At 43.4% G+C, this 27,772-nt stretch overlaps 2 protein-coding genes across 5 annotated transcripts in view; one reads left to right on the top strand and one right to left on the bottom strand.

Moving 5' to 3' along the window:
- The window catches only part of Mtfr1 (mitochondrial fission regulator 1), a 32,925-nt gene extending 24,062 nt beyond the window's left edge, over nucleotides 1–8,863 (top strand). For both annotated transcript variants that reach the window (XM_028864520.2, XM_037206396.1), the window contains 5 exons: nucleotides 185–300; nucleotides 4,231–4,463; nucleotides 6,074–6,311; nucleotides 7,222–7,390; nucleotides 8,045–8,863. In XM_028864520.2, coding sequence (XP_028720353.1) covers nucleotides 185–300; nucleotides 4,231–4,463; nucleotides 6,074–6,311; nucleotides 7,222–7,390; nucleotides 8,045–8,101 — 813 coding nt within the window. In that variant the 3' untranslated portion in view covers nucleotides 8,102–8,863. The remainder of the gene's footprint in view (nucleotides 1–184; nucleotides 301–4,230; nucleotides 4,464–6,073; nucleotides 6,312–7,221; nucleotides 7,391–8,044) is intronic.
- Nucleotides 8,864–13,548: 4,685 nt separating this feature from the next.
- Pde7a (phosphodiesterase 7A) overlaps nucleotides 13,549–27,772 on the bottom strand; it is an 84,654-nt gene continuing 70,430 nt past the window's right edge. For 2 of the 3 annotated variants that reach the window (XM_028864521.2, XM_028864522.2), the window contains exons 7-13: nucleotides 27,588–27,688; nucleotides 23,088–23,219; nucleotides 22,537–22,628; nucleotides 20,457–20,601; nucleotides 19,724–19,820; nucleotides 19,215–19,295; nucleotides 15,559–17,295 (exon numbers count right to left, since the gene is read on the bottom strand). In XM_028864521.2, the coding sequence (XP_028720354.1) occupies nucleotides 17,090–17,295; nucleotides 19,215–19,295; nucleotides 19,724–19,820; nucleotides 20,457–20,601; nucleotides 22,537–22,628; nucleotides 23,088–23,219; nucleotides 27,588–27,688 (854 nt within the window). In that variant the 3' untranslated portion in view covers nucleotides 15,559–17,089. Of the gene's footprint in view, nucleotides 14,470–15,558; nucleotides 17,296–19,214; nucleotides 19,296–19,723; nucleotides 19,821–20,456; nucleotides 20,602–22,536; nucleotides 22,629–23,087; nucleotides 23,220–27,587; nucleotides 27,689–27,772 lie in introns of those variants that run through there. The other variant, XR_005091695.1, reaches the window with a different exon arrangement.

The raw sequence follows: 27,772 nt of genomic DNA on the forward strand, positions 1-27,772 counted from the left end.
TGTAATCCAGAGGTTGTGAGCCAGGGCTGGGTGGCCTGTGATGTAAGTGGCCAGCCCTTACATGGAGGCCTGCCATGGAGCTACTGGACAGCCATGTGTTCTAACACCGGCTGACAGTATCTCTTTGGTTTTTAATTTTCTGTGAAATTTCACAGATAAGGAACTTTCTCTCTGTAACTTCCAGCTTACCAGCCATGCCACAGAAGGGAGTCCTGCCCACCCAGGAGAGGATGTGGTGGCATCGTTTGCTGATGTTGGATGGGTAGCCACGGAAGAAGGAGAGTGCTCAACAAGACTCAGGTTGGTTTGGAAGGCTGCTGGGGCTGAGAGGCAGTGTCCGCTGTTTCCACGGACCTGTTGGAATACTTGAAGATCCTGTGTGATGGTATCTGGCCCTGCTCTTCTTTTCTTGAACAGTCTTCTTTGTGGTTTATTTTTCGGAATCTAGTATTTGTAAAGTTCCCAAGAACATATGTCCTAAGTCCTTGTGAACCACAGAATTTCCTTCCATTCAGTAAGTTACATTCTAGCAAAGGGGCCAGAAAGAACTGTCAATGCTAGGTAAGTGACAATAGTTTCACTGGAGCACAGCGATCCATCAGATCATAGGGAACTTGTGTACTTAGAATGTTTCTTAAAAACTGTCAGGATTGTGTCATGTGATGGGAGTCACAGGAGGGAACAGTGAGTGTTAGAGGTGTTTCCATTCTTCGGAAGCTTACGGAGAATGTCCACTCTGCATCCAGTCTTCGAAAGTTACTCAGCACACTCTCCACTGGGCACAGAGCAGACACAGTCAGGTAGGAGACACACCGCACTGGAGGAGATCCCAGGGGAAGTCAGGGCTCCTGATAGTGGAGAAAGTCCCTTCATGAGGAGGGAAGTTAGCTTGGCTTCTTGAGAAGTGGGTGCCAGAGCCGAATGTGGAGGGGCCAGCAGGAGGTAAACAGATGGGAGGGCTGTTTCTCAAAGGGTGGAGATCTTATTTACAGGTCAGCCGAGACACCTGAGACTGTCTCAAAATAGTCAAGCCAAGAGTGCCTTCTCTTGACATCACAGAAGAATGATAATTGTCCTAGTTAAGGTTACTGTTGTTGTCATGAAACACCATGAACCAAAAGTAACTTGGGGAGGAAAGGGTTTTTATTTCACTCACAGTTCCATATGACAGTTCATCATCAAAAGCAGTGAGGGTAGGAACTCAAGCAGGGTAGGAATCTGGAGGCAGGAGCTGATGCAGTGGCCATGGAGGGGTGCTGCTTACTGGCTTGTTCCCCAAGGCTTGCTTAGCCTGCTTTCTTATAGAACCCAGGACCACCAGCCCAGGGGTGACCCCACCCACAGCAGGCTGGGCCCTCCCCCACATCAGTCACTAAGAAATGGCTTGTCTGTTTATAGCCAATCTGGGGCAGTGGTTCTCAACTGTTGGTCTTGACCCCCTTTGTAGGTTAGACAACCCTTTCATAGGGGAAAACATAGATATTTACATTATGATTCAAAACAGTAGCAAAATTAGTTATGAAGTAGCAACAAAAATAATTTTATGGTTGGGGTCACCACAACCTGAGGAGCTGTATTAAAGGTTCGCAGCATTAGGAAGGTTGAGAACCACGGTTCTGGAGGCATTTTCTCAATTGATGGTCCTTCCTCTCAGATGACTTCAGCTGTATCAAGTTGCCATAAGACAAACCAGCACAGTAATAAAGTTAGGTAATGTCAGAGCATCGTACTTTACCCAAGAGCCTGTGCTTTTCTGCCTTAGCATATGTGGGAGCCAAGTGGAACAGGTAAAACAAGAAATCTCACTAGCAGAACCGGTGTGGTGAAATGATTTTAAAGGAACATCATAGCTGTTTTTTGTTTTTTAAACATCTTTGCTAGATACTTCTTTTTGTTTTTATATTTGTTAAGATTTCAGTCAAATGAAAAGGGAAAGGATAATATTCATCTATAGTCATTATGTAGAAATGTAGTCCTTACTTTGTATATGTGTGTGCCGTGTGCTTGTTTGTGTCTGTTGACATATATGCACATACACAAATGTGTGAAGGCCAGAGGTCAGCCTCAGGTATTCTTCTAGTACTGTCCATCTTGTGTTTTGAGACAAAATCTCTCTAGGACCTGGGCTTGCAGATAAGGCTAGGCTGCCTGGCCACTGAGTCCCAAGGATCCACCTTTCTCTGCCTCCACAGTGCTGAAGCTACAAGCATGTACACCCACACCTAACTTTTCACATGAGTTTTAGGGATCAAACTTAGGTCCACAAAGTTGTGCAGCAAGCACTTTCTATTAACTAAATGATCTCTAGACCCTCTTGTTTTTTGAGACAGGATCTCATGTAGCCCAATGTGGCCTTGAACTTATGGAATGAAGGATGATTGATTTTGAACTCCTCTCTCCTGCCTCTGCCACCACAATCCAGGGATTGTAGGCATAGTCTGCTGTACCTAGTCCTGTGCAGTGTTGGAAGCCAGCGCCTTGTGCATGCTGAACCAGTACTCCACTGACTGAAGTGCATTACATCCTCAGCCCTCAGAGGGGTTCTCTGTGTAGGCCGGGCTAGCTTTGTACTCGTGACCTATGGCTTCATCCTCTCAAGTTCTGGGATGACAGGCATGTGTCACCATGTCTAGCCTTTGGAAGTTTTTGTGAAGGTTTATTTTTCACTCATCTTTTAAACCAATTTCCTCATTTGTTCGTCTCAGTGTCAAGGTAAAAAAGGAAGCAGTAATCAAGGCTTCAGAACCCAAACGCTTCGCTATTGCACACATATTCCAAATTAAATAAAGTTACTACTCTGATGCTAGGTGGGCTAAGGACTGGGGAAGAACGGGCATTTATTCTTGAAATTTTTTTGTTTAAATCTTATAGGTGAAAAGGCAACTTGCAAACATTTTAACTTACTCATAAAGAGATTTGAATGAAACACCCAGATTCAGTTCCTAATGCTTAAAGCTAAGAGTCATTTATACAGTTCTCAAGCAAAAACAAAACACCAATATCAAGTTAAGCAAAAGTTAAATTGAGTGTTGCCTAAAGGACTTGATTAATACCCGTGATTAGTAACATTTGATTATTTAAAGTAAGCATGGTGGCACAGGCATGTAATCTCAGAACTTGAGGGTAGATGTTGAGGTATCCTTGAAAGCTGGGTTGCCTAGAGAGTTTTAAATCAGCCAGAGCTTCGAAGTGAGTGAGCCCCTTCCTCAAAAACAAAAAACAAACAAACAAACAAGAATTAGTCTGATTGCATGTGATAGAGAAGCTATGAGGAAAGAGGTTTGGATAATGTGGCAGCCCACTTTTCTTGCCAGATGGTTTATTTTCTGTCTCAGAAATCTCTAAGCATGGCTGGTGTCGTGGAGCCAGCCTTGCCAGTCTGCAGTGTGTGCTGCCACATTACCTGCTCTCACTGATACCACTGTGCACCGCACTGGTCTCAGCGCAGAGGAAGGCTGACGCTTGGCTGCCTTCAGCTGTTGTTGGCTAGTTCTGTCTGGAGCTCTATTAGCCTGGTCAGCTACATGGTCCCCAAACTGCAAGAGAAACTGGAAAGTGCAGTCTTTAAGCTGGGCACAATGCAACTCTTTCTGCTCTTTGTAGCACAGGTTGGTTTCCAACTTACTGTGTAGTCCAGACTACTTTGAATTAGCAATCTTTGTACCAGGAATTGCTTCCTGTACTCATGAAGTTCTTCTGGTTTTGTAGTGTTTCCAGTGACTGGCAGACCAGAGCCAGGGAACAGTGTTTGCAATGTTCAGACTTTCACAGCATGGGTATAAGGGGATATGACACTGATTCCCCTTTCCTTTCAGTTTCTGGGATGTGGTTAGCTTATACTGTCCTCATATTTCTTGTTTGATGTGTTTTGTCAAACATGAGGAATGCTGGCAGTAGGGGCAGAAGCCAGGACCCTAGAGCGGGGGGGGGGGGGGGGGGGGGGGGGCCGCGCCCCGGCGCTCATAAATTTCTGGTTGATCTGTCGGTTATGATTAGATTACCATTTAGAAGATGAAAACTGTCTTAGTTGAAGCTGAAACAGAACACAGACCATCAGCAGCTTGTCTGGGCTCCCATGGTGCCTCTTGACAGTGGTGGATTAGCACTGTAGGCAGAGGAGTGGGGCGGTGCTGGCCTGTAGCTGGAGAACGCGGCCTTGTGTGATGCATTGTGTGGGTGTCTACTCAGGTCTCCTTAACAGTGATGGCCACCTTTATGTTTTCCTTGCAGGGCAGAGGTCAGGTCCAAGTCTCCCCCCGAGGATGACCTTCCTTGCTTTGAGAAGCCCCCAAGCAGGCACGTTTCCTTACCAAACTTGTCTCAGGATGAGCATCCTCCAAAGACAACACTGGCCAGTGAGGAGGCCTTGCAGAAGATCTCCGCTCTTGAGAATGAGCTTGCTGCCCTTCGAGCTCAGATTGCCAAGATTGTGACCCTACAGGAGCAACAGAGTCTCAGTGCAGGTGTGTGGCTCCTGTGCTGACTGCTTGTGATTAGCCAGACAGGTAGATGAAGGAAGGACAGTGCGAGCTATGAGTCTTCTTCAGTCCATCCACTGTGAACCTGGGGTGTGTGTGTGTGTGTGTGTGTGTGTGTGTGTGTGTGTGTGTGTGTGTGTGTGTGTGTGTGTATGCCTGTGTGTTTGAGAAGATGACTAGGGAATTATCTACTTGGCAAACCCTGACATGCCTGCTGAAGTGTGCTGTTATGAATGGCTGCTTTATGGGAAGCTTAGCTCTCTCCATCTGATTACCACTTCTCAGACGTGAGGACAGCCCAGTTGTGAAAGGAACCAGTTTCTGGGTGGGACTTGTGCCAAGTGCTGTTTATGTTTGCATGGCTTGAGGTAAACACCTGATATTTCACCTCTTTCCTGCTCTAAGTTAGGTATAACAGTACCCATGTTACCAAGTGTCTGTGCCATTAAGTATGGAAAGTAAATAAATGCGCACAGCAGATACCTAATGGCCATTCTCTTCCTCTTGGCCAGAGTAGAAACCAGATTCAGGACTTTTGAATTAATACTGTTGGCTTAATTAGTGTGGCGGTTTTTTCCATGAAGAGACTGGCCTTGAAATCCTAGCCTGCCAGTCTGTTGGAAAGTAGTGCTTGTTTTCCCTCTTTTCTTCAAAGCAAGTGCCCTGTGTTTGAATCATCTTGGAACCCCCATGCAGTGTGGCCTGATGAGTAAAGGTGCTTTGGGCCCTGAGCACGGGAAGGTGAGGGGTGGTCTTTTAGTGATTTGCATAGACTGCTCTGTTACCTTGGAAGTGTTTTCTTTACCTCCCTCTGCTGGTAGACTAGGAAAACTACCATAAATGGGAGCTAACTGGAGTTGGTTGAGGTGTCTTAGTTACAATCTAAATACTCCAGTAAAACTCCACACATAACTGCTGCCCCCAAGTGCTCATCAGTACAGTTCTGCAGCAGAGAAAGCTAACTTGAATTAGGTGAGACAATGAATTTTAGGCTTTTTATTTCTTTTTTGTTTGAAAATTAAGTGTAATACTGTTTTGTGGGACAAGGTTTTCTTCTATGTCTCTGACTGGCCTGGAATTCATTATCTAGATCAGGTTGGCCTTGAACTGGTATGATCTTCCTGCTTCCTTCTCCCAAGTGCTGACATCATAGGCATGTACCCCAAAGCACACGGCTATGATGCAAGTTTTTGTGATACTTGACAATAGTTCTGAATTGTCCAGCGTGTATTGAGGACAAATGTTTTCAAGTATAGACTGCATTATTATTATTATTATTATTATTATTATTATTATTATTATTATTATTATTTTGCTGAGTGGTTATGCTGTGTACCACAAACAGATGCATCTAAAATCTCAAAACCACCTTTATTCATTGAATGAGACATTTCCATTGGGTGGGTTTGGCTTCAGTGGAGTAGTAGCTCAGATTCAGACATTTTTCAGCAATTGAACTGCATTTTCCTTATAGAACTGAGATTCTTTTCTAAGGATACTGCTTTTAGGAATACAGAAGTCTGTTACATACTTTTTGCTTTAAAAAGATGTTTTCTTGCCTGTTACCAGAAAGTTTATGTTTGTTTCTTCTGTAGGTCACTCAGATTCCTCCATGGTAGCACCACCACCCCCTCCTCCTCCTCCTCCTCCCCCACCCCCTCCCCCACCGCTCCACCAAAGTATGTCTGCTGTTGATCTGATTAAAGAGCGAAGAGAGCAAAGACTCAATGCTGGAAAGACTTTGGTGAAGAGCCACCCAAAGCCACCTGACATGCCAAATATGCTTGAGATCCTTAAAGATATGAACAGTGTGAAGCTACGGTCAGTCAAGAGGTGAGGCTCCCTTCGTTCTTGTGGGGCCAGTGCTGTCTCAGAAATGTCCACAAAATGACTGCAGGCACCATTTTCCCTTCAAGAGAAGTTAGCAGCTCCAAAGACTTCTCCATACAGAACAGCCAAGGGCAGGCATCTCAATTCCACCAAGTGTCATCCTCTAGATCAGGATGGCCTCAAACTCTCAGCGATCTGCCTGCCTCTGCCTCTCTCTGTCTCCTGAGTGTTAGCATTAAAGGCATGTGCCATCACCCTCTGGCCATAAACTCATATCTTTAAAAAAGTCTACCTATTTTAAGAAAAAGTTCTGGGGCTGGAGAGAAGGCTTAGTGGTTAAGAGCACTGGCTGCTCTTTCAGAAGACCTAGGTTCAATTCCCAGCACCCACATGATAGCTCTCAACCATCTCTGGTGGGACCTGATGCCCTCTTCTGGCATAAAATTGTACATGCAGATAGAACACTCGCATTCTTAAATTAAAAAAAAAAGTCTTAAAAAAGAAAGGCTCCATATGTGTGTGGGGAGGTCAGAAGACAACATGTGGGAATTGGTTCTTGCCTTCCATGGGAGTCTTGGGGATTGGATTCAGTCTTCAGTCTTGGTGGCAGACACCTTTACTTGCTGAGCCATCTCATTACCCACGCGTGGATTCTTTGTTGTGAATACTCACTCAGTGAAGGCATGCTATGCCCCTCTCTTAGAGGCAATGGGCACCTGTGGAAGATGAAGCCCTGACTGCCCTCAGTGGCTCTTTAGCTGATTGTGCACTCTCATGTTGAGCTATGAAGTCCAGGGCTTCCCCCTGCTGCTAGTAGTGACTAGGTCACAAAGAAACTGCTGTCCACAGAGAACCTCCATGAGGGACATTCACATATTGACCTGTCCCTTTGGTTTCTGCTCCCTTCTCAAAGGTCAGAGAAAGATGTCAAGCCTAGGCCAGTAGATACTACTGACCCTGCTGCCCTCATAGCAGAGGCTCTGAAAAAGAAGTTTGCTTATCGCTATCAACACAGTAGTCAAGGTGAAGTTGAAAGAGAAATTCCAAAGCCAGAGTCAGAGGCCACCTCAGAGCCAGCCCTGGTGAGTATTAGCAAGTGAGGTGGTGATTCGTATTCAGGTCACCCATGTGTGTCCCCTGCATGATGCACTGGGTCCTATTTTCTACCTGTATGGAGATTGTAGCTAGCTGGGTGGGAAAGGTGACTCTTTTGTCCGTTTGAGACTTGAAATCCAGATTGGCCTTGAACTTGGGTTGTAGCTAGACTGGCGTAAGTCCTGATCTTAACACCACCACCTCCATGTGCTAGGATTAAAGGAGTTGTGCCACTGTGCCCTGCAAGGACATCTTTGTTTCTGCTTTTCTCACTGTAAAAGCTAGCTGTAAAAACTTACAGAGAAGTATAAGTGAAAAAAGCAAAGTCTACCCTGAATTTCCCTGCAAGCTTTTATTTGTATTTAAGAATGAAATGAAATTCAACCTGATAAAATTTTCATTATGACAGTGTATAGTGTTTGTATTCAAATTTTAAAAGATTTACTCAAAATCAAACAGGATCATTTTCTCCCAGGGGTACCCTGTGAGTTTTCCTAGTGAGATCTGACATGGACTTGGAAGGTGTGTGCCAGGTCTCTCAGAGACTGAGCAGACAGCTCCAATACTAATTCCTTTCTGCCCAGTGTTTGCAATGAAGATACCTATTGACCTAGTTCATGCTTTTTTCTTTTCTTTTCCAGTTTGGCCCACATATATTGAAGTCTACAGGGAAAATGAAGGCTTTAATTGACTCCTAACGGACAATGAGTTCAGAAAGACTCCTGTTTCACCTGTTGGCTTGCAGAGCTGAGTTTGACTAGTAGAAATCACCAGTATTTAGTAAATTCCTGGCTGTAGTATTCATTGGTCTCTCCTTAGCCTAATTAGGAGTAAGAAGTAGTGAAGCCACAGGAGTTGGGTTGACTCTCATGAGATGGTCAGTTCTAGAGCTCTCCTTAACAAAATGATTATGACATGTTTTTAAATAGGTAGCCAGGCTTTATCTTCCAGCCTCAAAAGTATTTGTAGGGCTTTAAGATACAAACAGGCCATTTGTGGATGTTGCTGTGCATTCTCAATTCTTAACACTAATATCTGTGCAAATGTTTTATATGCACACATTTGGATATAAAACTTATGTAAAAACTTGTTATGAATGGCATCAGTGAGAACACTGTTATCTTCATCTTCGAGTTGATTGGTCCATGACAAAACAGCTGGTGTACCCTGTTATGAGAGTAGAGTACTGGAGGTGGGAATGCCCCGAACAGAACTTAGAAATGTTCTCACATTTTTTTCCTCTTGGAGCTGAGTTTACATAAGCAGTAGCAAATGTTTACTGCTGAGTTTCCATATTGCTTTCTGTTAGAGGGAAGTGAGGGCCAGGAAGGCTGCTTAAACCTCATTGCCACCCAATACTGGGAAGCAAATGTACTTCTCAAGTGGTAACAATCAAATTATTGAATTAAAATAACTTTGTAAATAAAAGCCAGAATGTATCATCTTTCTTTTCAGTTTAATGAGTGGCCTCATGAAGATGATTTATTGCTAAATTAACAATTGTCTTAGTTAAGTTTACTATTGCCATGATGAAACACCATGAACCAAAAGTAACTTGGGGAGGAAAGGGTTTATTTCATTCACAGTTCCATAGAACAGTTCATCATCAAAAGTGGTGAGGGCAGGAACTGAACAGAACAGGAACCTGGAGGCAGGAGCTGATGCAGAGGCCATGGATGGGTGCTGCTTACTGGCTTGCTCCCCTGGCTTGCTCAGCCTACTTTCTTATAGAACCCAGGACCACCAGCCCAGGGGTGACCCCACCTACAGCAGGCTGGGCCCTCCCCCATCAATCACTAATTGAGAAAATGCCCTACAACTGGATCTTACAGAGGCTTTTTCTCATTGAGGTTCCCCCCTTCCTGATGGCTCTGGCTTGTCAAGTGCACACAAAACTAGCCAGCACAACAACACAAAATGTTAGCATAACTAAATTTATACATTTTAAATACTGGTCAACATCTCCTTTACAATGAAACATTACTGAATAGGTGAATAGATTCCCTTTCAGCTGTTTATCATTGGTCAGCTGATGAATTGCATTATGCAGATAAACCTTAGGTGTCACTAGAAAGTTGAAAACTGCCTTTATTATCTAGGGCTTGAAAGGACTTGTTATAATTTAAAGTACTTAATAAGTTTTCATGATTTTTGTGTTTCCAATAAGCTCAACTTTCTTTAATATCAGAATCTCTTACTTTGAATAAATATTTGGATTATTTAAATCTAGCAACTAGTTGTTCTTCCCAGAATTAAGAGATGGGAAGTGTAGATAGGTATTTTAAGTTATTGAAAATATGTGTTCTAAATCTTAAAGATTGAGCTATTTTCATAGTTTATTTAGTTTAAAATGTGGTATGTTATTGATGTATATTGTTTCTAAATGTTTTATATGGTTTGAAAACTGTCTTTTATGAGATTCAGAAAATTCACCTGACCACATATTTTGACCTAAGAAACTTATTTATTCAATAATACAATATTTATATCAGTATTGAATTTGGCTAGTATTCCAATATATGAAAGTTACTATTTTACAATAAAGCAACCTGTTGAATTTTCTTTTGACTATACTATTATCTTTGTACGTTTACCTCTCTTCTCTCTGCTTTCCTCACCTCCTTTCCTGTGTAGCTAAGGTTCTTTGTGCTGCACTTGTGGCTTTAGGGTAACCTGTAGTGCATTTTTAAGCAGCGATAGCTTCCTTAATGAGCTGTGTTATCTATCATTCACTTTCCTCTTAGACTGGTTTTAATTCAGGAAAGCCACCCCAGAGGCCTGAATGAAACACAACATACAGCTAAGGAAAGAGTTCTTAAAGTAGAGGAACTTTGCATCTGAAAGAGCTGTAGCAACAGCTCATAGACAGCAAATAAGAGTCAGAGCACTGGATTTGGAGCCATACACGATCGTGGACAAGTGATTTATTCTGGAGCCATTGAGATCCCTGTCTCAAAAACAGGGTTTAAACTTCTAGTAGTTTACACCATTCTGAGCTCCTCTTGAACCTGTTTCTTGGTTGTTCTTGGACAGTCCCCGGAAATCCTCTTAAGCAGGCCGGCACTTCACTGGTCTTAGTGGTACCTTGACAACAAATTCTAACAAAACACCACAGCCAAGTAAGGACTCAGCATCTTGTATTTTTCCGGAGGAAGTTGTCAGTAGTTCACTCCAGGACTAAGAGATGTTCCTCTAGCTACAAGTTCTTAGACTTTGTCTTTTGATAGATTTTTCTGGACTCTTGGAATAGTCAGATGGCCCTTTATGGTTAGAGCAGAACATGAGTGTAGTTTTAATATTCTCAGGGCAAGGGGTCAAGTAGCACTTTCCATTTCAAATCAAGTGGTTATGGTAGGGGAGCCATGATTACTTCATGGTGAAAAGCCAGAATTTAAGGACAAAGGCCACTTTTTACAAAGTTTTCAACTAAGGTATAACATGTCTGTCTTTGTTCCCAATGGCCATCCCTGTTTACTGACCAGATGTTTTTATGAAAGAGTATGTGGATCACATCCCAGGGGATTTTATATTAGAAACCAGTATCTTAAGGGGTGGAGGAAGGCCTCAAGTAGAGCTAGGAAGTCATTCTGAAGTACTGATGTTAGCAACAGAGCATACAGGTGTGTGTGTAACAGCACAAGGGTCACGTTAACCAGACGGTCCTTGTCCTCCATCCTCCCTGACACATGGAGCGTGGGCACAGACTTCTTCCAGAATCTGAATGGGAATCTCAAGACTGTGTGGACTTCAGAGCTCCAGGGTGTCATGAGGAAATGGACTAGCAGCCATTCCTTTAGTACTTACTAGCCCTTTGACTATGGGTAAAGATTTCAGAAGTCAGGAAGATTGGGTACCTGGCTGAATGAAGGACTTAAACCCAGGTCTGCCATGCTGTGGACACCACTCCTAAAAAACGACATTACATAATCCTGCTTCCTAAGGAGAAACAGGCAGAGGGAAGGAAACAGGAACCAAGAGCAAGGGAGCGTGTGGTGGTATTGTGTTCCCCAAAATATTGTGTACCTTAATAAACTTATCTTGGGTCACAGAACAGAAAAGCCACTAGATACTTAAGATGGGCAGTGGTAGCACACACCTTTAATCCTAGCATTCCAGAGGCTGAAATCATGTGTTCAAGGATACAGCCAAGCATGGTGACTTTAACCTCAGAAAGCGAGCCTTTAATCCCAGGGAGGTGGTAGAAAGCAGAAAGGTATATAAGGCATGAGGATCAGAAACTAGAAGCATTTGGCTGGTTAAGCTTTCAGGCTTCTAGCAGCACAGTTCAGCTGAGATTCATTCTGGATGAGGACTCAAAGGCTTCCAGTCTGAGGCAACAAGACCAGCTGAGGAACTGGTGAGGTAGCTGTGGCTTATTCTGATTCTCTGATCTTCCAGCATTCACCCCAATAACTGACCTCAGGTTTGATTTTATTAATAAGACTCTTTAAGATTCATGCTACAGGATGCACCCAGGATAGCTGAATTCCATTCCATGTCTCCTGAAGTTCAGCTTTGTAAAAGTGGTCCCCACTGCGACCCACAAATCTCTGGACAGCACCCCATTTTACCTGAACTGATATGTCCACTACAATAGAACACTGAACTCCTTCCTGTTATGATGATTCCCAGGTAGAAAGTCCAGTTTTCGTTCATTTTGTGTGACGGAGAGCCTTTTGCATGGCAGACAAAGGCTCTACCACTGAGCTGTATCCCAACACCTAAGAATTTGGAGCAGTTGATAAATGCATGTTTGTGTAATACTCTTCTCCTCATGCATGGCCCTAACTCATTTACAGGAATGGGTTCTTTGGGTGGCAATTATGTCTACAGATGGAGACCCCCCGATGGGATTAGTGTTTTCAGAATAAGAAAATTGGCCGTTTATCCTACTGGCCATGTGAGAATGAACGAAGTTAGCAAGTCTGCAAGCCGGGAAGGAGGCCCCTTTCGGAACGACGGTCCTGGCACCTGATCACGCACCTTTCCAGTCCGTGAGCTGTCCTGTGCTACAACGTCTGAAGTAAACCGACAGGTAGACTTTGTTTCCTTCAAAACTTTATAATCTTTATAAATTTTAGGCAAGATAAAAAACTGTGATAGCATTACAGTTTTCTGAAATTTTTAAAGATGTGTCCAAACAGTGAAGAAATACTTCAAATTTATTTTACACACACACACACACACACACACACACACGAAGGAAGGAAAGAAGGAAGGAAGGAAGGAAAGAGTGTGAGAGCTTAAAGACAAGTACAAGATGGAATTTTTTAACAGACTACTGAATCAACTGAAAGCCACAAATGACTACGTCAGCAGGTTTCAATTTTAAGTTCACAGCCAATAATAAGCTGAATATTGAGAATAATGGCATTTCTCTTTCCCCTTCCATCCTACCAGATTCTAAAGATGGAGTCCCAGGTAGTTTAGAAAACTTAGGGAGTTTAAAATTTAGTTGATAAAGTCAGTATTTTACTCAAAGTATCATTTTGAATATTGAAAACTGTATTTTATAATAAAATTTGAATGCTAAGTGACTTAGGTATTAAGAGATAAGAATGGTGTTAGTTTCATCATTAAGCCAGTCTCTCGAACAATACCCCAGCATTTCCCTTCCTATGCAATTCTGAAAACTAATCACAAATATTTTCTTTCACCAAGAAAATTTGAAAGGAGATCCTGGCTTGTACCTGGTAATGCTCTTTAAAATTCTAACACCCATTGTCACGTTCTGTGTACAACGGGAACCCAGACCTTGTTTACAATACAACTTTAGCACTACAAATTTACTTCTAGTAAATTTCTTATCCATAATCTGATAGCTAAAGGGTACATTCCACGGTAATTTGTTTACTGATGGCCCAATTTACACCCGCCCTACGCCATGCACACTGAAGAACATGAGACCCTTTATATTTCTGTCAGCTCATCCCCATGTTGCCCTGCAGTGGTGGTGATCCCTCCTGAAGACCATGTCCCCTTGGGGGTCCTCCCAATGCCATGCAGGTTCTTAGTAAGGAATGGCTGCAGGCCAAATCTCCATTGTAAGTTATGTTTCAAATACACAATGAAGATATGCTAACTAGTTTGAACATTTCTTTAAAAGCAGTATGAATTACATTAGTTACTGGTCTCAAGACATGACAAGCTTGTGACAGTTTTTAAGTCTTAAATCGGAAACATAAACATCAAAAAAGCATTGTGGGAAAAACCATTGCAGAAACTCAAAGGGATCACTAGCACCTCTAACCTATACCTCAGGTACAGGGTATTTTTTCCAGGTTTGCAAAGGACAAAAAAAATATAATTTTTGCTTTTTTTAAAAAAAATACAAAGAGGCTTGTTACAAACCATTATGTTTAAGGTACAAATATTAATGAGGAACCAGATTTGTAGTTAAGGTAGGACTTACTAAAATTTTTTTCTCACCCCTAAAGCAGACTCCCTCAACCACCCCCTCTTCAGTACTGGGCCGAGACTCCCAAATGGCTGCTACATCCTCAAAAATTCTTTGACATGTCCAATTTATCTTGAAATGTCATGAATTCTGCCCTATGTATTTGCTTACTTAAAAAAATGTGATCTAAATGTTTCCTTAAATTCTTCTAGAAGAACCAATTGTTCAAGGAATATAAGTCAAAGAAGCAGGAGGGTGACAGGTAATTCCCACACCAACTCTGATGGGTTTGGGAGCATCACCTACTTTCCTTTGAGAAGCTGTAAACAGGAAAGCAACACCTTGGCTTTAGTAACCTCCAGACCAGTACAAGCAGGGCAGAAGTAGACAGGCACCCCAGGCAGTACAACCGCTACCGCCGAGGCCAGCTCAACAGAAAGGGGCTGAAGGAAGTAACAGATGCAGTGGAATTACCAATCAAGCTAACGTGGAGAAGCAACTAGTGGCAGAGAGCCTCTAGCACCCAGGGGAAGAGGGTACCCAGTCCACAGCTATGGGTATCAGCAGGTATCCCCACAGGGAGATGGATGCATGAGGAAACACGTCCCTTGCTCAGAATCCTTGCTCACTGACCGGCTGCTTCTAATTTGGCTTCTCAAGGAGATTTGCCTAAAGGGAGAGAATGATTGGTAGTTACATTTCTCATTGCAAATTAAAATGCCAAGACTGTTCTTTACAATATCAGTTACTGTGAACTTGTTTAAGGTGAGTTTCTCATGAGCTGGGAAACAATCTATGAGCTTGCAGGAGTTTTTGTCAGACCATGGACAAATCAAATATGTTGCCACTTTAGGAGGGACCAATTGGCTTTCTTCAGGTAATGACTGCAATCCTGTACCTATGCTGTCTAATAAGAGCCAAATGTGCTGGGCGGTGGCACACGCCTTTAATCCCAGCACTGGGAGGCAGAGGCAGGCAGATCTCTGTGAGTTCAAGGCCAGCCTGGTCTACAGAGCAAGTTCCAGGAAAGGCGCAAAACTACACAGAGAAACCCTGTCTCAAAAAACAAAACAAAACAAAACATAAAGTATCTTTAAACATTATCATATGCCTAAATAAAATATTTTGGATATATTAGAATAAGACTATTGAAGTTCCATCTTTACGTAGAAAACAGGTACCACTCAAGTGGGTTCTTTAAACTTTTACTTTCTTCTAGAAATTAAGAACACAAATGTTTGACTTTAAAGTTTGCACTATATCCCTTTTAGTGAATTAGGCCTGGGAAGGCAGAAAGGCCACTCTTAACTGACATGGAAAATTAAAGGTACACACCTTTAATCCCAGGAGACAGAAGCAGGGAGATCTGCATGAGTTTGAGGCCACCTGAGACTGGGGAGACCCTGTCTCAAAAAAACAGTGAGTGGCTGTTGGTTATGTTGCTTTAAGAAGGCCAACATAAACACAGCTGATACTTTCAACCCTTTCCAAGGTGCACTTTCCTAGGCAATTCCCAATTGCGGGAACAAAATGCTTTGAAGTCAAGTATCATCCACACTAGGCAAGACTGATCAAACTGAACCAGGCCTTGCCGCACTTGTAGGGTGCAGAGAGTAAGGCCACATAAGCCAGAGGAGGTGTCTGCACACAGCTTAGACTGCAGAATACCCAGGAGTGAATGGACCAATGGCTGACTGACCACCTAGAAATTCAGCACATGATTTCCAAAGGATTGAGTGGGAAGGTACAATGCAAAGATAAAAATGAGAAAAGACCGGTTTTTATTCATCAAAAGTTAACAGCAACAGGCACGTTTAAATGAGTACGGCAAAGCCTTTGACAAATGGCTTTCCACTCAAGCTTCCTCCCAAGATGGCTGTTGCAACAAACTGTAAACATAATTAATAAACAGTCTTTTACAGTAACAAGGGAAATACAAATGAACTAAAAGAAAGCACCGTTTCTCAAACTAGATTACAGTTGTGCTTGCTCTACATAAAACCACTGAAAACAAATTACAAAAGTGGAATGTTTTGTCTAAAATTAGTCCTTAAATTTTATCCTAGAAAACGTCTATTCACATCAAAAAGCCCACCAAAGCATAACGTCTCATCAAAGGGAGGGACAAGAAAACAATGCACTTTTCCAATCAAAACGAGAAGTTTGGTCACTTAGCTTTGTGCATAGTTTAAGGCAACTGGAGCATCCTTCAGCTTGACCCACCTTCCCCTCCCCCATGTGGCTGCTCACTAGGTCACATTCTAAAACAATAAATAAAAGCTTACATTTCCAATCCCTTCCCACATGGATGGACAGAACATGCACAGCCATACATGCACAAACATGCACGCAAACACACACACACAGTCACACAACATACCTCTCACGCACTGCAGCGAAAGGGACTTTGGTTCCCTTGATCTGAAGGACACACTTCCCTATCCCACTTTATTTCGGACTGGCAAATACCCTGAGCTGAGATGGTGTGTTCAAGAGTCCACCTTTTCCTTGCATGTGCAGGTCAAGTGTACAGTAGTGAAAACAACATGCAGTGCCTTCACTGCAGTCTGGACACAGCCAGGACACTGGTGATCCCTCCCTCCCGCCCCATTACAAACGCAGTTCAAAATCTGCACTGCCCAACAGCACTGGAGTGAAACACTCGGTGCCCGGTGATAACACTCCCTCTCCAGTGCTCAAGACAAAACAGCGAACGAGAGGCTCTGAGGGCATCCAAAGAAGGAAAAAGGCAAACCACGGGAGAGCTGCAGGCTCCAGTTTGAGCGTGAATGTCGCAGTGGTTCCTTCACAATCATGCTCCAAGGCAATTTAGAACCAGTATTTCAGAGTTGATTTGTAAACATTTGAGTCTTGCCAGAGGCAGCAGAGGCTGGGCACTTCACATTTCTGTTTTCTCAGAGAGAAAATAGTGGAAGGGACGGATGCGCTGCTGTATCAGACAGGTAGACCAAGATTGCTGCTGAGATTCGGTTCAAGTTTCAGAGCTTGGAGGACACATGCTGTGAAATCAGCAGCAAGTCTTCCTCTGTTAATCCTTTCTGGTTCTCCTGCTGAGCTTCGTATATTCAAGGTCTCACACAAAAGCCAGATGCATATTGCTGTATATTCAGGCTTATCATTAAAAAGTGGGCTCAAACGATCCAACAGAGAAAAACTCAATAATAAATAATGCTGGCATCAGTTCCCTGGAAACCCGGCAGGCAGAACCAGTTCTTCCCATTTCACAGTTCCACTCTTGCAGGAGGGCGTTCTCCCCACTGGTTCAGGGCTATGATAATCGATTTTCCTGAGTTAGTGACTGTGAGTTCAACTCAAATGCAGCAGTGGCGTCCTCGCCGCTGGGCTGCTGTCTTTGCAGCCCCTTCCAGCTGGCTTTATTGAGCCCCACATGTCCGAGCATTGTCTGTGACAGCCTCGTGTCTGAAAACCTGGCCCACTCCGTAAATAAAGGCTCCACTAGGTAAGTCATAAAACCTTGAGAAACAGGGGGAAAGTCATTAGTATACATATCTTGAATTGATCTTTAAAACATCTAGTTTTAATGTTCTTCAGTTCCACGCAAGTATTACCAGAATATCATTTTTCAAAAGGTCTGGGGGTGTGCAGATGTCATTTACAAATCTGGTTCTCTTGGGTAACTGGGTGGTGCTCTAACCAGAGTGAGCTGGCCAACATTATCCCGCCTTTCCTGACTCTCAGCTCAACAACCACATCCTACTTAAGCTAATGGATGGTGGCCACACCAACTCTAAGGTTACTAGGACAGAACACAACTCAAGGCCAAGAGGGGCTCACTGGTGACCGCTTCACTCCTCAGGGATGGGATGTCACACCTGGCGTGGCTTAGTATTTATACAAATGTCAGAACTCCTGAGTAGCCATGGTCTAAGAATCATGAGACTAGTTTTTGAAAAAATGACTAAAGTGAGACCAGCACAATGCACACGGGGAGGTCAGAGGTCAGAGGCCAGCCTGCGGGAGTTGGTTCTGTCCTAAGCCATGTGGGTCCCAGGGTCACACTCAGACTGTCAGGCCTGATGGCAGGTACATTCACCACTGAGCCATCTTGCCAGCCCTTGTTTTGTTCTTTGAGTATGACATATCCCTATATAGCTAAGGATGACCTTGAACTTCTGACCCTCCTCCACTCCGAAAATGGTGAGATTATAGCCATGTATAGTCATGCCCAGCTAAAATCATGGCTCAAAAAACCACATATTTTTATTCATGTGTGTGTGCTGAGTGCCTTCATATGTGTTTGAGTGTGCTCAGAGACAGGCCAGGAGAGGGAGTCAGAGTCCCTAGAGCTGGAGTTACGGGAGAGCCACCTGATGTGGGTGCTTCCAACAGCTCTGGAGCAGCTGAGCCATGGAAATCCTCTTTAGACTAGAGGGTAATTTCCTCAGGCAAGACGACATTAAAGGGACTACCCCTTCGCCAAGCTTGCATATTTCACCTATTCTTTGGACTTGGGAATCCTTGAAAATCAGACAGCCGATTTGTTCACTGTCTCATTAGCTCCACCAAGAGGAAATCCAGAGTACAGCCTCAGCCACAGGAGCCAATGGCGACTCCTACAGGCTCAGCACCAGGGCACTCCCGCAAGCTGTGCCTGTTGTCTGCATCTCTGACTCTCAAGTCAGTCCCTCTGCCCTACAGGACGATGCTTTGTGATCAGGGGCATCAAGGTGCTGCTGCTGCTGCTGCTGCTGCTGCTGCTGCTGCTGCTGTTGCTGCTGTTGCTGCTGCTGCTGCATTCTCCCACCGCATTATGCCTGTGCTAGCCCCGAATTTCTAGAAACTTCACCTTCCTGACATTTATCAACCCATTTCACTATGTTCAATCTAAACTCTAAGGCCCTCCCAACCTCAGCTGCTTAACATACATTCTACGGTAACTCTTGAGTGTCATCCAGCCATCTTCCTCCACTTCCAGTGGCGATCACGGAAGAGTCTGTGTAATTTCCAGTACACACTTAGTCCCCTCAGTTCTAAAGTGCTTCCCACCTCTGGGGCAGTGGTGACAGGCGGCTGGGCAACAAAGTCAAAAGCGAGGAATGCGTGTGTGATACGTGTGTACACTTGGGAATGCGTGTGTGATACGTGTGTACACTTGGGGAGCCCGACAGAGGGACTGTCTGCCTGGGGACAGGAAGGTGGCTTCTGGAGGAAGGGACATTTGAACCTTCAAGAAACGAGTCTAGGAGGCAGACAGGAGGGGCTGGCAGAGAGAGGGAACAGGTGACAATGGTTAAGAGTTCCTCAACTCTCCTACAAACTAGAATGAGCATAAGCTGAATACTTTGTTTTGAATGATTTTCTAGTCTAGTCTTAACAAAATCAAAATGAGTATAATTTTTTTGAACAAGCCGCAACTAAATGTGCATAGTTACCAATCTGGATGTTGGCAATCGACTCGGTCTGACGGTCACAGAGTGGACTCACACCCAAATGGTACTTTTTTTCTATGTCACCTATAAATTAAAACAAAGGGAAATGTTAAGATGGAACAGATCTGCTGTCTAAATCTGTAACAAATACCTTCACTGTATCTGTAAATTTACTGGAAGAACATTACACAATCCTTACGAGAGGATTGAACGCAAAGTTAGCGACACACAGAAAGCTTGCCGAACTGGTATCACTAAATGAACCAAATAGAGGACTTTTTACTAGGTGTTCCTCCCGAGACTAATTCTGTCAGTATTTTCAAGCATGCCTGACATGCTCACAGGCAAAGGGACGGCGTGACTTCAGAGCCATCTTTCTGCAGTCAAGCCTGCAGCCTACTTTGTATGGTCATGCACACATGGACTAGGAACAGCTGTTAAACATGATGCGTCCAGGGCGAGGCTCTTCTGAATGGCTGGGCTCTGATGTTACCCACAGTGCTGTGACCTGCCTTGGTGGAAGAATTCCTCCGTCACTTTTTCACTCCACTGCTTGCTCAGTTCCCAGCTCCGACATGGGTTACAAATATCAGCACATTTCAAGGCCATCTAGCAAACAAAATATTAAAACTGGGTTAAGGGAGAAAAGCTCTTAGTTGTACCAGGTTTCAATAAACTCCAACAATGGGAAGAACACCGAAAAGAGAAAGGAGCACTGGGCTGGTAGCTCAGGTGTAGGGCATGTGCTTAGTGTGCCTGGGATCCAGAACCAAGTAAAATGGAAGCCAGCCAAGAGGAAACTACTGTGAACGAAAACTCACGGCTACATTAACTTGATGCTGCCACCGATCTGCCAATCACTGTGCAGAAATGCTGAGAGGGTGCTAAGCCTGTTCAACTAGAACTGCCCTCGACAATCCCAGGGAGGCAGCGGCTGGGTCAGTCATAAAGTACCAACAAACCAGAGAAACCATCTACCTTGCCCCCCTTAATGTGAGAATTCATCAGAACAGAAAGCCGTTGATGACTGGGTGCCCTTCTTCACTCTTCATCAGAAACTCGGGGATGAAAGTAACAAAGCCAGACGCTTCTCCAGCATGTCCCTCTGGAAGGGAGTGTGCTAACTGAGGAACTTCTCTGCCCTTCCAACTTACCCTGAAAAAAATATGCTGCTACAGGATTTCCTTTTTGCTCTGCCCATCACATGAGTTACCCTGGAAACAATCTTTGCAGTGTGAACCTTACCTGTAGAACCAAATGCCTATGTCTGCCATCGTCAAGGTGTAAGTCACCTCTGTCCAGGTGAGATCTGAACAGTGACAGGTACTCGTTCTGGCGACTGATGTCTGTGGCTAGGATCAAAGCACCTATCTGAGTCTCCATCTGCTGCCTGCAATTAGAGACATAGAAAAAGACACTGAGTACTTTCAGTTCATTTTCCCCCTTAAACTTAAATATTCAGAAAGCTTTACAAAACCCTAAGATACCCTGTCAGTTGCTTTAAACTTGATATATAAAAAAAAGTATTGGGAAGAATGCATTTTTAAAAACTATTAAAATAATCAAAAGTCAAACTAAGTTTACAGGGAAATATCACTATGCAAATATTCCAAAGGAATGTCTTTTTCTGTCAGCCAAAGTGTAATTATTCACTTAAAAGGGAAACAGTCAGTGTAACACTGGAGTGCCACTTGAGAAATTCTTAAGAATTTTCTTATTTTCTTAGAAATCCATGCGTACACCAAATGACTTAGAAGTCAGAACATTCAGAGAGAGAAAACGCCAGCCCATTCAACTATCCACTGAGACACTTGAGAAAGGTGCTTCAGAAATCCTAATAAAAGTCTGCTCAGCAGTTTAATCAAGTAGCCAGAGAGATGGCTTAGTGGACAAGGGCATAGACTCTTCTTCCAGGGGACTTAGATGATTCCCAACTCCCACATATACTACCTACACAGTAACTCCAGTTTCAGGGAGTCCCTCACTCTCTCCTGGTTCTGGGGCACCAGGCACACATAAATGTGAATACAAGTAGGCAAAACACCCATCCATACACATTAAAAAAAAAATGAAAAGTCAATTATTTATATAAGTATATTTGAATTTTCTGGAGGGAAAATGTAATATGTTAATACAGGTAGCAGATACACTAAATCATTTTAAAAACTGCCTCGTGTGAGATAACAAGAGAAAGACACTTAAATAAAAAAAATCTGTCCTTAACAAGGTTACAGTTAAGCTTATCTTTGTGTTTTCAACAATAACAACACAATTTCACAATTTAGAAAACAGTTAAAGCTGGCTATTTGGAACCTGGGGCCTATGCAGGGACACTTGTCTCAGTCTGGGCGAAGGGAGGAGGGGACTGGACCTGCCTGGACTGAATCTACCAGGCTGAGCTGAATCCCCAGGGGAGTCCTTACCCTGGAGGAGATGGGAATGGGGGATGGGCTGGGGGACTGGAGGAGGGAGGATGGGAATCCGTGGCTGATATGTAAAATTAAATTATATAATAAATTAAATAATAATAATAATAAAAAAAAACGTTAAAGAGGTGAAGACAAACACAATATTGAATATTTAAAACCAAGTGACAGAAGGCCACCCTGGCAGGCCAGGAGAGGTTTCTGCCACCACTATCACACTGGACTAACTCACATTAGTGTTTTATCAGGCCACCAGAACGGCCTGTTTAGTATCACACTGCTTTTTCTAAGCTCTTTTATACTGTTCTTTTCATTCACTCTTTTGCCTGACTACACGTGCAGGCACAGGGCCTCCTGATAGGTAGTGTTGCGTTGGCTCTGAAGGTGTCCTGAGGCTGGAAGGAGTCTGGCTATGCAGTGTCCACTTTTGGTGTGAGCTTTCAGGCCCAGATCTGAAGCCTTTGCCAGCAAAGTATGAAAAGTTAAGAAAAGCCACCGAACCACTGTGTGTGGAGGTTGACAATATTCAAAGAGATGCAAACAGCCAACGAAACACCAGGGGCACCTACACAACAGAATTTTGACAGAACTCTGGATTTTAACGGTATGAGTATTTGACCCCTATTTATGTGTATGTGCCGGGAGTGGATGTCTGGGAGTCAGCATGTGGGTGCTGGGAACTGAACCCAGATCCTCTCCAAGAACAGCAGATGCTCTTAACTTCTGAGCCCTTTCTCCAGCTCCACAATTTTGATCATTTTTAAAAAGATACACCCAGTTTAACAAAAACTGAAAACTATGGAACACCTGACTAATAACATATTTTTCAAACCTTTATAAACTAGCTTAATTACTAACTTTATTTCCATAGGCAATACATTTGTCTTAATCCAACTTACCTGCTCTCCAGTGGCAAATGTGAGAACAAACCAGATTCTCTCAACAAGCCCACTGCTGATCTCCAGTGGTGATTTTCCAGGACTGAGGTATTCTATAAAAAGGGTTTCTCGGTTACCTGACAGTCATTTCTGAACATAAAAAACTACTTGTCAGCAATATCAACTTGGTTAAAGCTTTAATGTTCATTGGAAATTTGCTTCCACTACTTTTATTTCCTTAAAACACTAAATAGCATGGAATGCAAAGTATTAAAGTATTGTTAATTTATTCATGTGTATGTGTGTGTATGTTTGTGGGTGGGTGAGTGCATTTGTGGTGTGAGCACATGAGCACGTATGTAGAGGCCAGTGATCAACCTTGGATGACGTTCCTCAGGAGTCATCCACAGTTTTCTGAGAGGGTCTCTCACTGGCCTGGGCCTCATGGATTAAGTGGGGCTGGTCAGTTAGTGAACTCAAGGGATCCTCTTGTCTCTTTCTCCTCAGTGCTGGATTTTAAGCACATACTAAACAAAACAAAACAAATAAATTCTCAATGAAACTGTACTAACCTTGTATAAAGTTGCCAAATAATGGTTGGTTTTGATAAGGAAAGGCTGATTAACACCTGGGTGATCCAGATCATGAGTAGCAGCTGCAATTAAGCTCAGCAAGACATCCCAAGGAGTTACAGAATTGGCAAGCTAGAGTGTAACAAAAGAATAATTAATTAATAAGAAGAATAGTAATTAATCACCAACACACCTGAAATACACTCTGTACCACTAGGAGCCAGTGGGGGTGGTGGGTCTCCTCTTCTACCTGGTAATTTTTCAGGTGCCCCTTAGTGCCATCAAGAGCCTGCCAGGCAGTGACTTAGGGGACAGTGCAGCCAGAACTGGGATGCATGGTGCTACTGCCTGATGGACAGAGCTTATCCTGACTCTGCCTCACTTCACCACACAGCTAAAACAGCTAAGACAGGGACTCCCTCCTCCTCCTCCTCCTCCTCCTCCTCCTCCTCCTCCTCCTCCTCCTCCTCCTCCTCAGAAGCAACTGACTCTCAACTGACAAACAGGGTTGTGTATTTTCATTCTGCCAATGGATGGCCACATTCAGGACAGTGAAGTCATGCCAGAAAAGGAATTTCATTGACTGCAATGTAACTTCAGTCTAGTAATTATCACCAAACTTAACCAACAAAATAACCATAGCTAAAAATCCATTATTAGCTGATGAAAAATTTTAGTAATAAAAACCTTGAGTCTATCACCACCATCTCTCATGAGGCAGCCCTTTCTGGAAAACCCGTTCTCATCCTGTAAGGCCCATCTCCAGGGACCCACACTGTACCATCTCCTTGCTCTTCCCTTCAGCCCTAGCCCTGGCAAAGGACACATGTGTGTCCACAGCCCTTCTTCACAAGTCCGGCCATAGCAGCACTCATTTGATCCGATTTTTATTTAGGTTTACTTTAAGATAATTTGAGCTTGTACAACCTTGTAATCCAACAGCAAAACTTTCTGAGCATAAATCACTGATAATGCTAACACATGAGAGAGATGAGGGCGTTACAAAAACTTCAAAGAGATTATAAATAAATTTACATTCAAATTTGGGTATTTCCTTCCCAGGCCAGAAGAAACCTTTTTCTACCTATGTGTTGAGGTTTATCTCAGTCACATGTCACTGAGTGCTTGCATCTAGGAAGCTACAAAGTATCTTTTAATTTTTGATTTATTATTGGGGTTGGGTGGGGAGACACGTGCCCTGACATGTGTAGGAAGGTCAGAGAAAACCCTTCAGGAGTTGGTGTTTTAATTCTGCTGTCCAGGGACTGGTTTGTGAGACAGTGATCACCGCCCCAGCCCTGTGAGGTAGAGAACATATATGATTTCTCTTTGTATCATACAGTTAGTACATGCTCGACCTCAATAAATATGGCAAAGTTAGTAAAGAAAATGACTTCTTCAGAATATGCAAAGGGTTTAAAAATCAAACTTAAAAGCCTATTTTTATTAATTCTTTGAGAATTTCATACCTGTATATAATGTGAGTTGCTCATACTTGCCCAACTCTTGCCCTTACCTCCTCCCAGATCCACCTCTCACTTCCCCTACAAACTCCATGTTCTCTTTTTAAAGAAGTAATCCACCCCAGTCTAATCTGTGCTGCTCAGAACTCATGGGTGGGAAGCCATCCTCTGCAGTGTGTTCAACCCTTAGAGGAAACTGTCCCTGCCCAAGAGCAAGCTGTCTCTCCTGATTCCACTTAGAAAGCTGACTTGATCTTGTGGAGGTCCTGTGGAGGCAAACATGGCTGCTGTGAGTTCATGACTCGTCCTGCCGTATCCATAAGACTTTTGCCCAGGCCCTTTCTGACCTCTGGCTCTTACAGTTTATCAGGTCCCTCTTTCTCCATGGTTCCCGAGTCTTGCACAGAAGGGATATGATCTGATATAAATGTCCTATTTATGGTTGAACAGTCAGTCTATAGTACTTCTCTGCTCTCTGACCAGTTGTCAACGAAATGTTTTTTGAGACAAAAGCCTCACATAGCCCAGGCTGGCCTTGAACTCACTATGTAGCTAAGGGTGACTCTGAACAGATTCGGATCCTCCTGCCCCCCTCTTCAGAATGCTGGGATTACACATGGGTACCATCACGCCCAGTTTTATAAGGTGTGTAGGACTGAACCTATGCCTTTCTGGCAAGCTAAGGAAGCATTCTACCAAATGATCTAAACCCCCAGCCCTCAAAGCAAACTTCTGAAAGCACTAAAAGATGAACAGAAGGTGGACTATGAAGCAAGCCATCTCTCCTGTGACTCAAATGAATGAGCATGGGAGTATACACCTAACAAACACCGAATTTATGAATGAGCATGGGAGTATATACCTAACAAACACCGAATTTATGAATGGGCATGGGGTTATAAATGGAATGCCATGTCTTTCATTAAGCAACATGGTAAAGTATTACATTCTTATGATAAGAGGAGGTGGTAAATAACAGTGAAGTACCTTGCTGGAAGAAAGTGGTATCTCAGATTTACTGCAAAATTGCTACATGACCCCACATAATTTTACAATCTCAGGTAAAAAAAAAAAAAATGACACAAAGAAACAACTGAATTTTTAAAAATTCCGTGGGAGGGTTGAAGACAGCCTGGTGGGTAAGAGCACTTGCCCTAGGCCTGAGAACCTTCGTTCAATCCCCAGAAATTCTGGGAAGTAAAGAACCGACTCCTAAAAGTCAGGCTTCCATTCTCCACTCCAACTGGGGCATATTCATGCCCCTCCCCCCAATACACAGTAATAATAATGAAGTCTGTGGGGAAATATAAAAGCAAATCGCATATTTATAGCAGAAAAATGATTAAAAATATAATGTTTCTGTTTAAAACTTTTACTAGAAAGAGAACTTTATAACAAATATAAGTAATTCAATGGTATGTGTGTATGTGTGTAAATGCATGTGCACATTCACGTGTATGAATGTGTGTGTGTACTTGCTACGGCATGTACAAAATGTGGAAGTCTAAGGACAAGCTCAAGTGTTGGATCTCACTCACCCATCCTCATCTGAGACATGGGTCTCTGTTCTTCACACACACACACACACACACACACACACACACACACACACACACACACACACACGCCAGGACAGCTGTCCTGCCAAGCCCCAGCCTCCCATCTCTGTAGGAGTGCTGGGGTTACAGACACGCGAGGGCACAGATGCTACGCATCCAACTCCTACAGGTTCTAGGGATGCAAACCCAGGCCCTCAGGCTCGTGAGGCAAGCACTTTAACCCAGTGAACTATCTCCCCAGCTGCCCTAGTCTTCATCCCCATTACTGTGCTAAAACACTAACCCATGTGGTGTGGAGAGGAAAGTTCATTTCTTCTTACTCTCCAGGCTACATTCACCATCAGTGGAAGCCGAAGCAGGAACTCGGGGTGGGAGCTTGAAGCAGAAACCATGGAGGGATGCTGCTTACTGGCCTGCTCAGGTACACTTCTCATACAGCCCAGGCCCACTTGCCTAGGGATGGCACCACCTATCACTGGGCTGGATCTTCTTCTATCAATTAACAACTAAGAAAATACTTCACGGACATGGGCACAGGCCAACCTGAGTTGGACAATCTTCAGTTTTGAGGTTCCCTCATACCAGGTGATTCTGGGTATGGGTCAAGTTAACAGCAGAGGCTATGATTCCAGCCCTGAACACAATGTTTAGAGTGTATGTACGTAACCCTTGAACTTTGCATCCTTTGGATTCAGCCTCCCAAGTACTTACAAGCATGAACCACCCCACCTGTCTAGAAGGGATTTTTATGAAGACAAGTGTTACTAAATGGCTATGGATTCTAGTAATGTCTGAGTTTTGTGAAATAAGAAACTACAACTCTTAAAGTATCTGAAAGTCAGATTCATTTGTATCTATCTGTAAAACTATCTTCGGGGCCCTTTTCAATAAAACAGAAAACTACTAAGAGGTGACATTCCTTCAGTGAAATTCTGGTGTTTGGCTGTTGGCTGGCAGCATGTGTATTTTCCTCTGTAACGGCTACTACAAGGGCCATCATCATTTTTATGTAAGATGTCAGTATCCTGGGATTTACAGGTGTTAGCCACCACTCCTGCCTTAAAGGCAGGCTCTTACTATGAACTGCCAGGGACCAGAAGAACAGTACTGTTATCATGTGGGCTTGAGCATCTCCAGAACAGGTGGAAGAATGCTTTTTCAGGCCTCAGGCTCTGCGTCAGCACGTCCAACAGTCTCACACGGGGGCACTTGAAAACAAAACTACATCTCTACTGAGCAGAGCCCATGGGAACTCAATCACATGCCAAACGCTCTCACAGAGCCCAGGGTTTTCAGATGTCTGGGCACAGTTCTCTAGTTCTTCCACTTACAGCCACATCTAGAAAGCCAGTCAAGTTTGATCTTACTCCTACAGAAGAAAGCTTCTGAATTTGCGCTGAACCACACTAACTTATGGAAACATATGTCCAAAGAAACTGTCTGGTGACTGTCACCTGAAGTTGGTTCCCACCACTTACCTTAGGTTCCTTTAGGTAACAGTGCATGGCCTGAGTAACGTCTGCAGCATGGACCGCATTGTGGTAAGGATTTTGACTGTGGTAATCTTCTTGAATCATAACTGAATTAGAAAAAAAAAAAAAAAAACCCACTAAATTTTTACTATACAAGAAGGACATCCAAGTACTGAAAGTGGTAATTATGA

This window comes from Peromyscus leucopus, chromosome 5 (assembly GCF_004664715.2).
Source record: "Peromyscus leucopus breed LL Stock chromosome 5, UCI_PerLeu_2.1, whole genome shotgun sequence".
NCBI classification, from domain to species: domain Eukaryota; kingdom Metazoa; phylum Chordata; class Mammalia; order Rodentia; family Cricetidae; genus Peromyscus; species Peromyscus leucopus.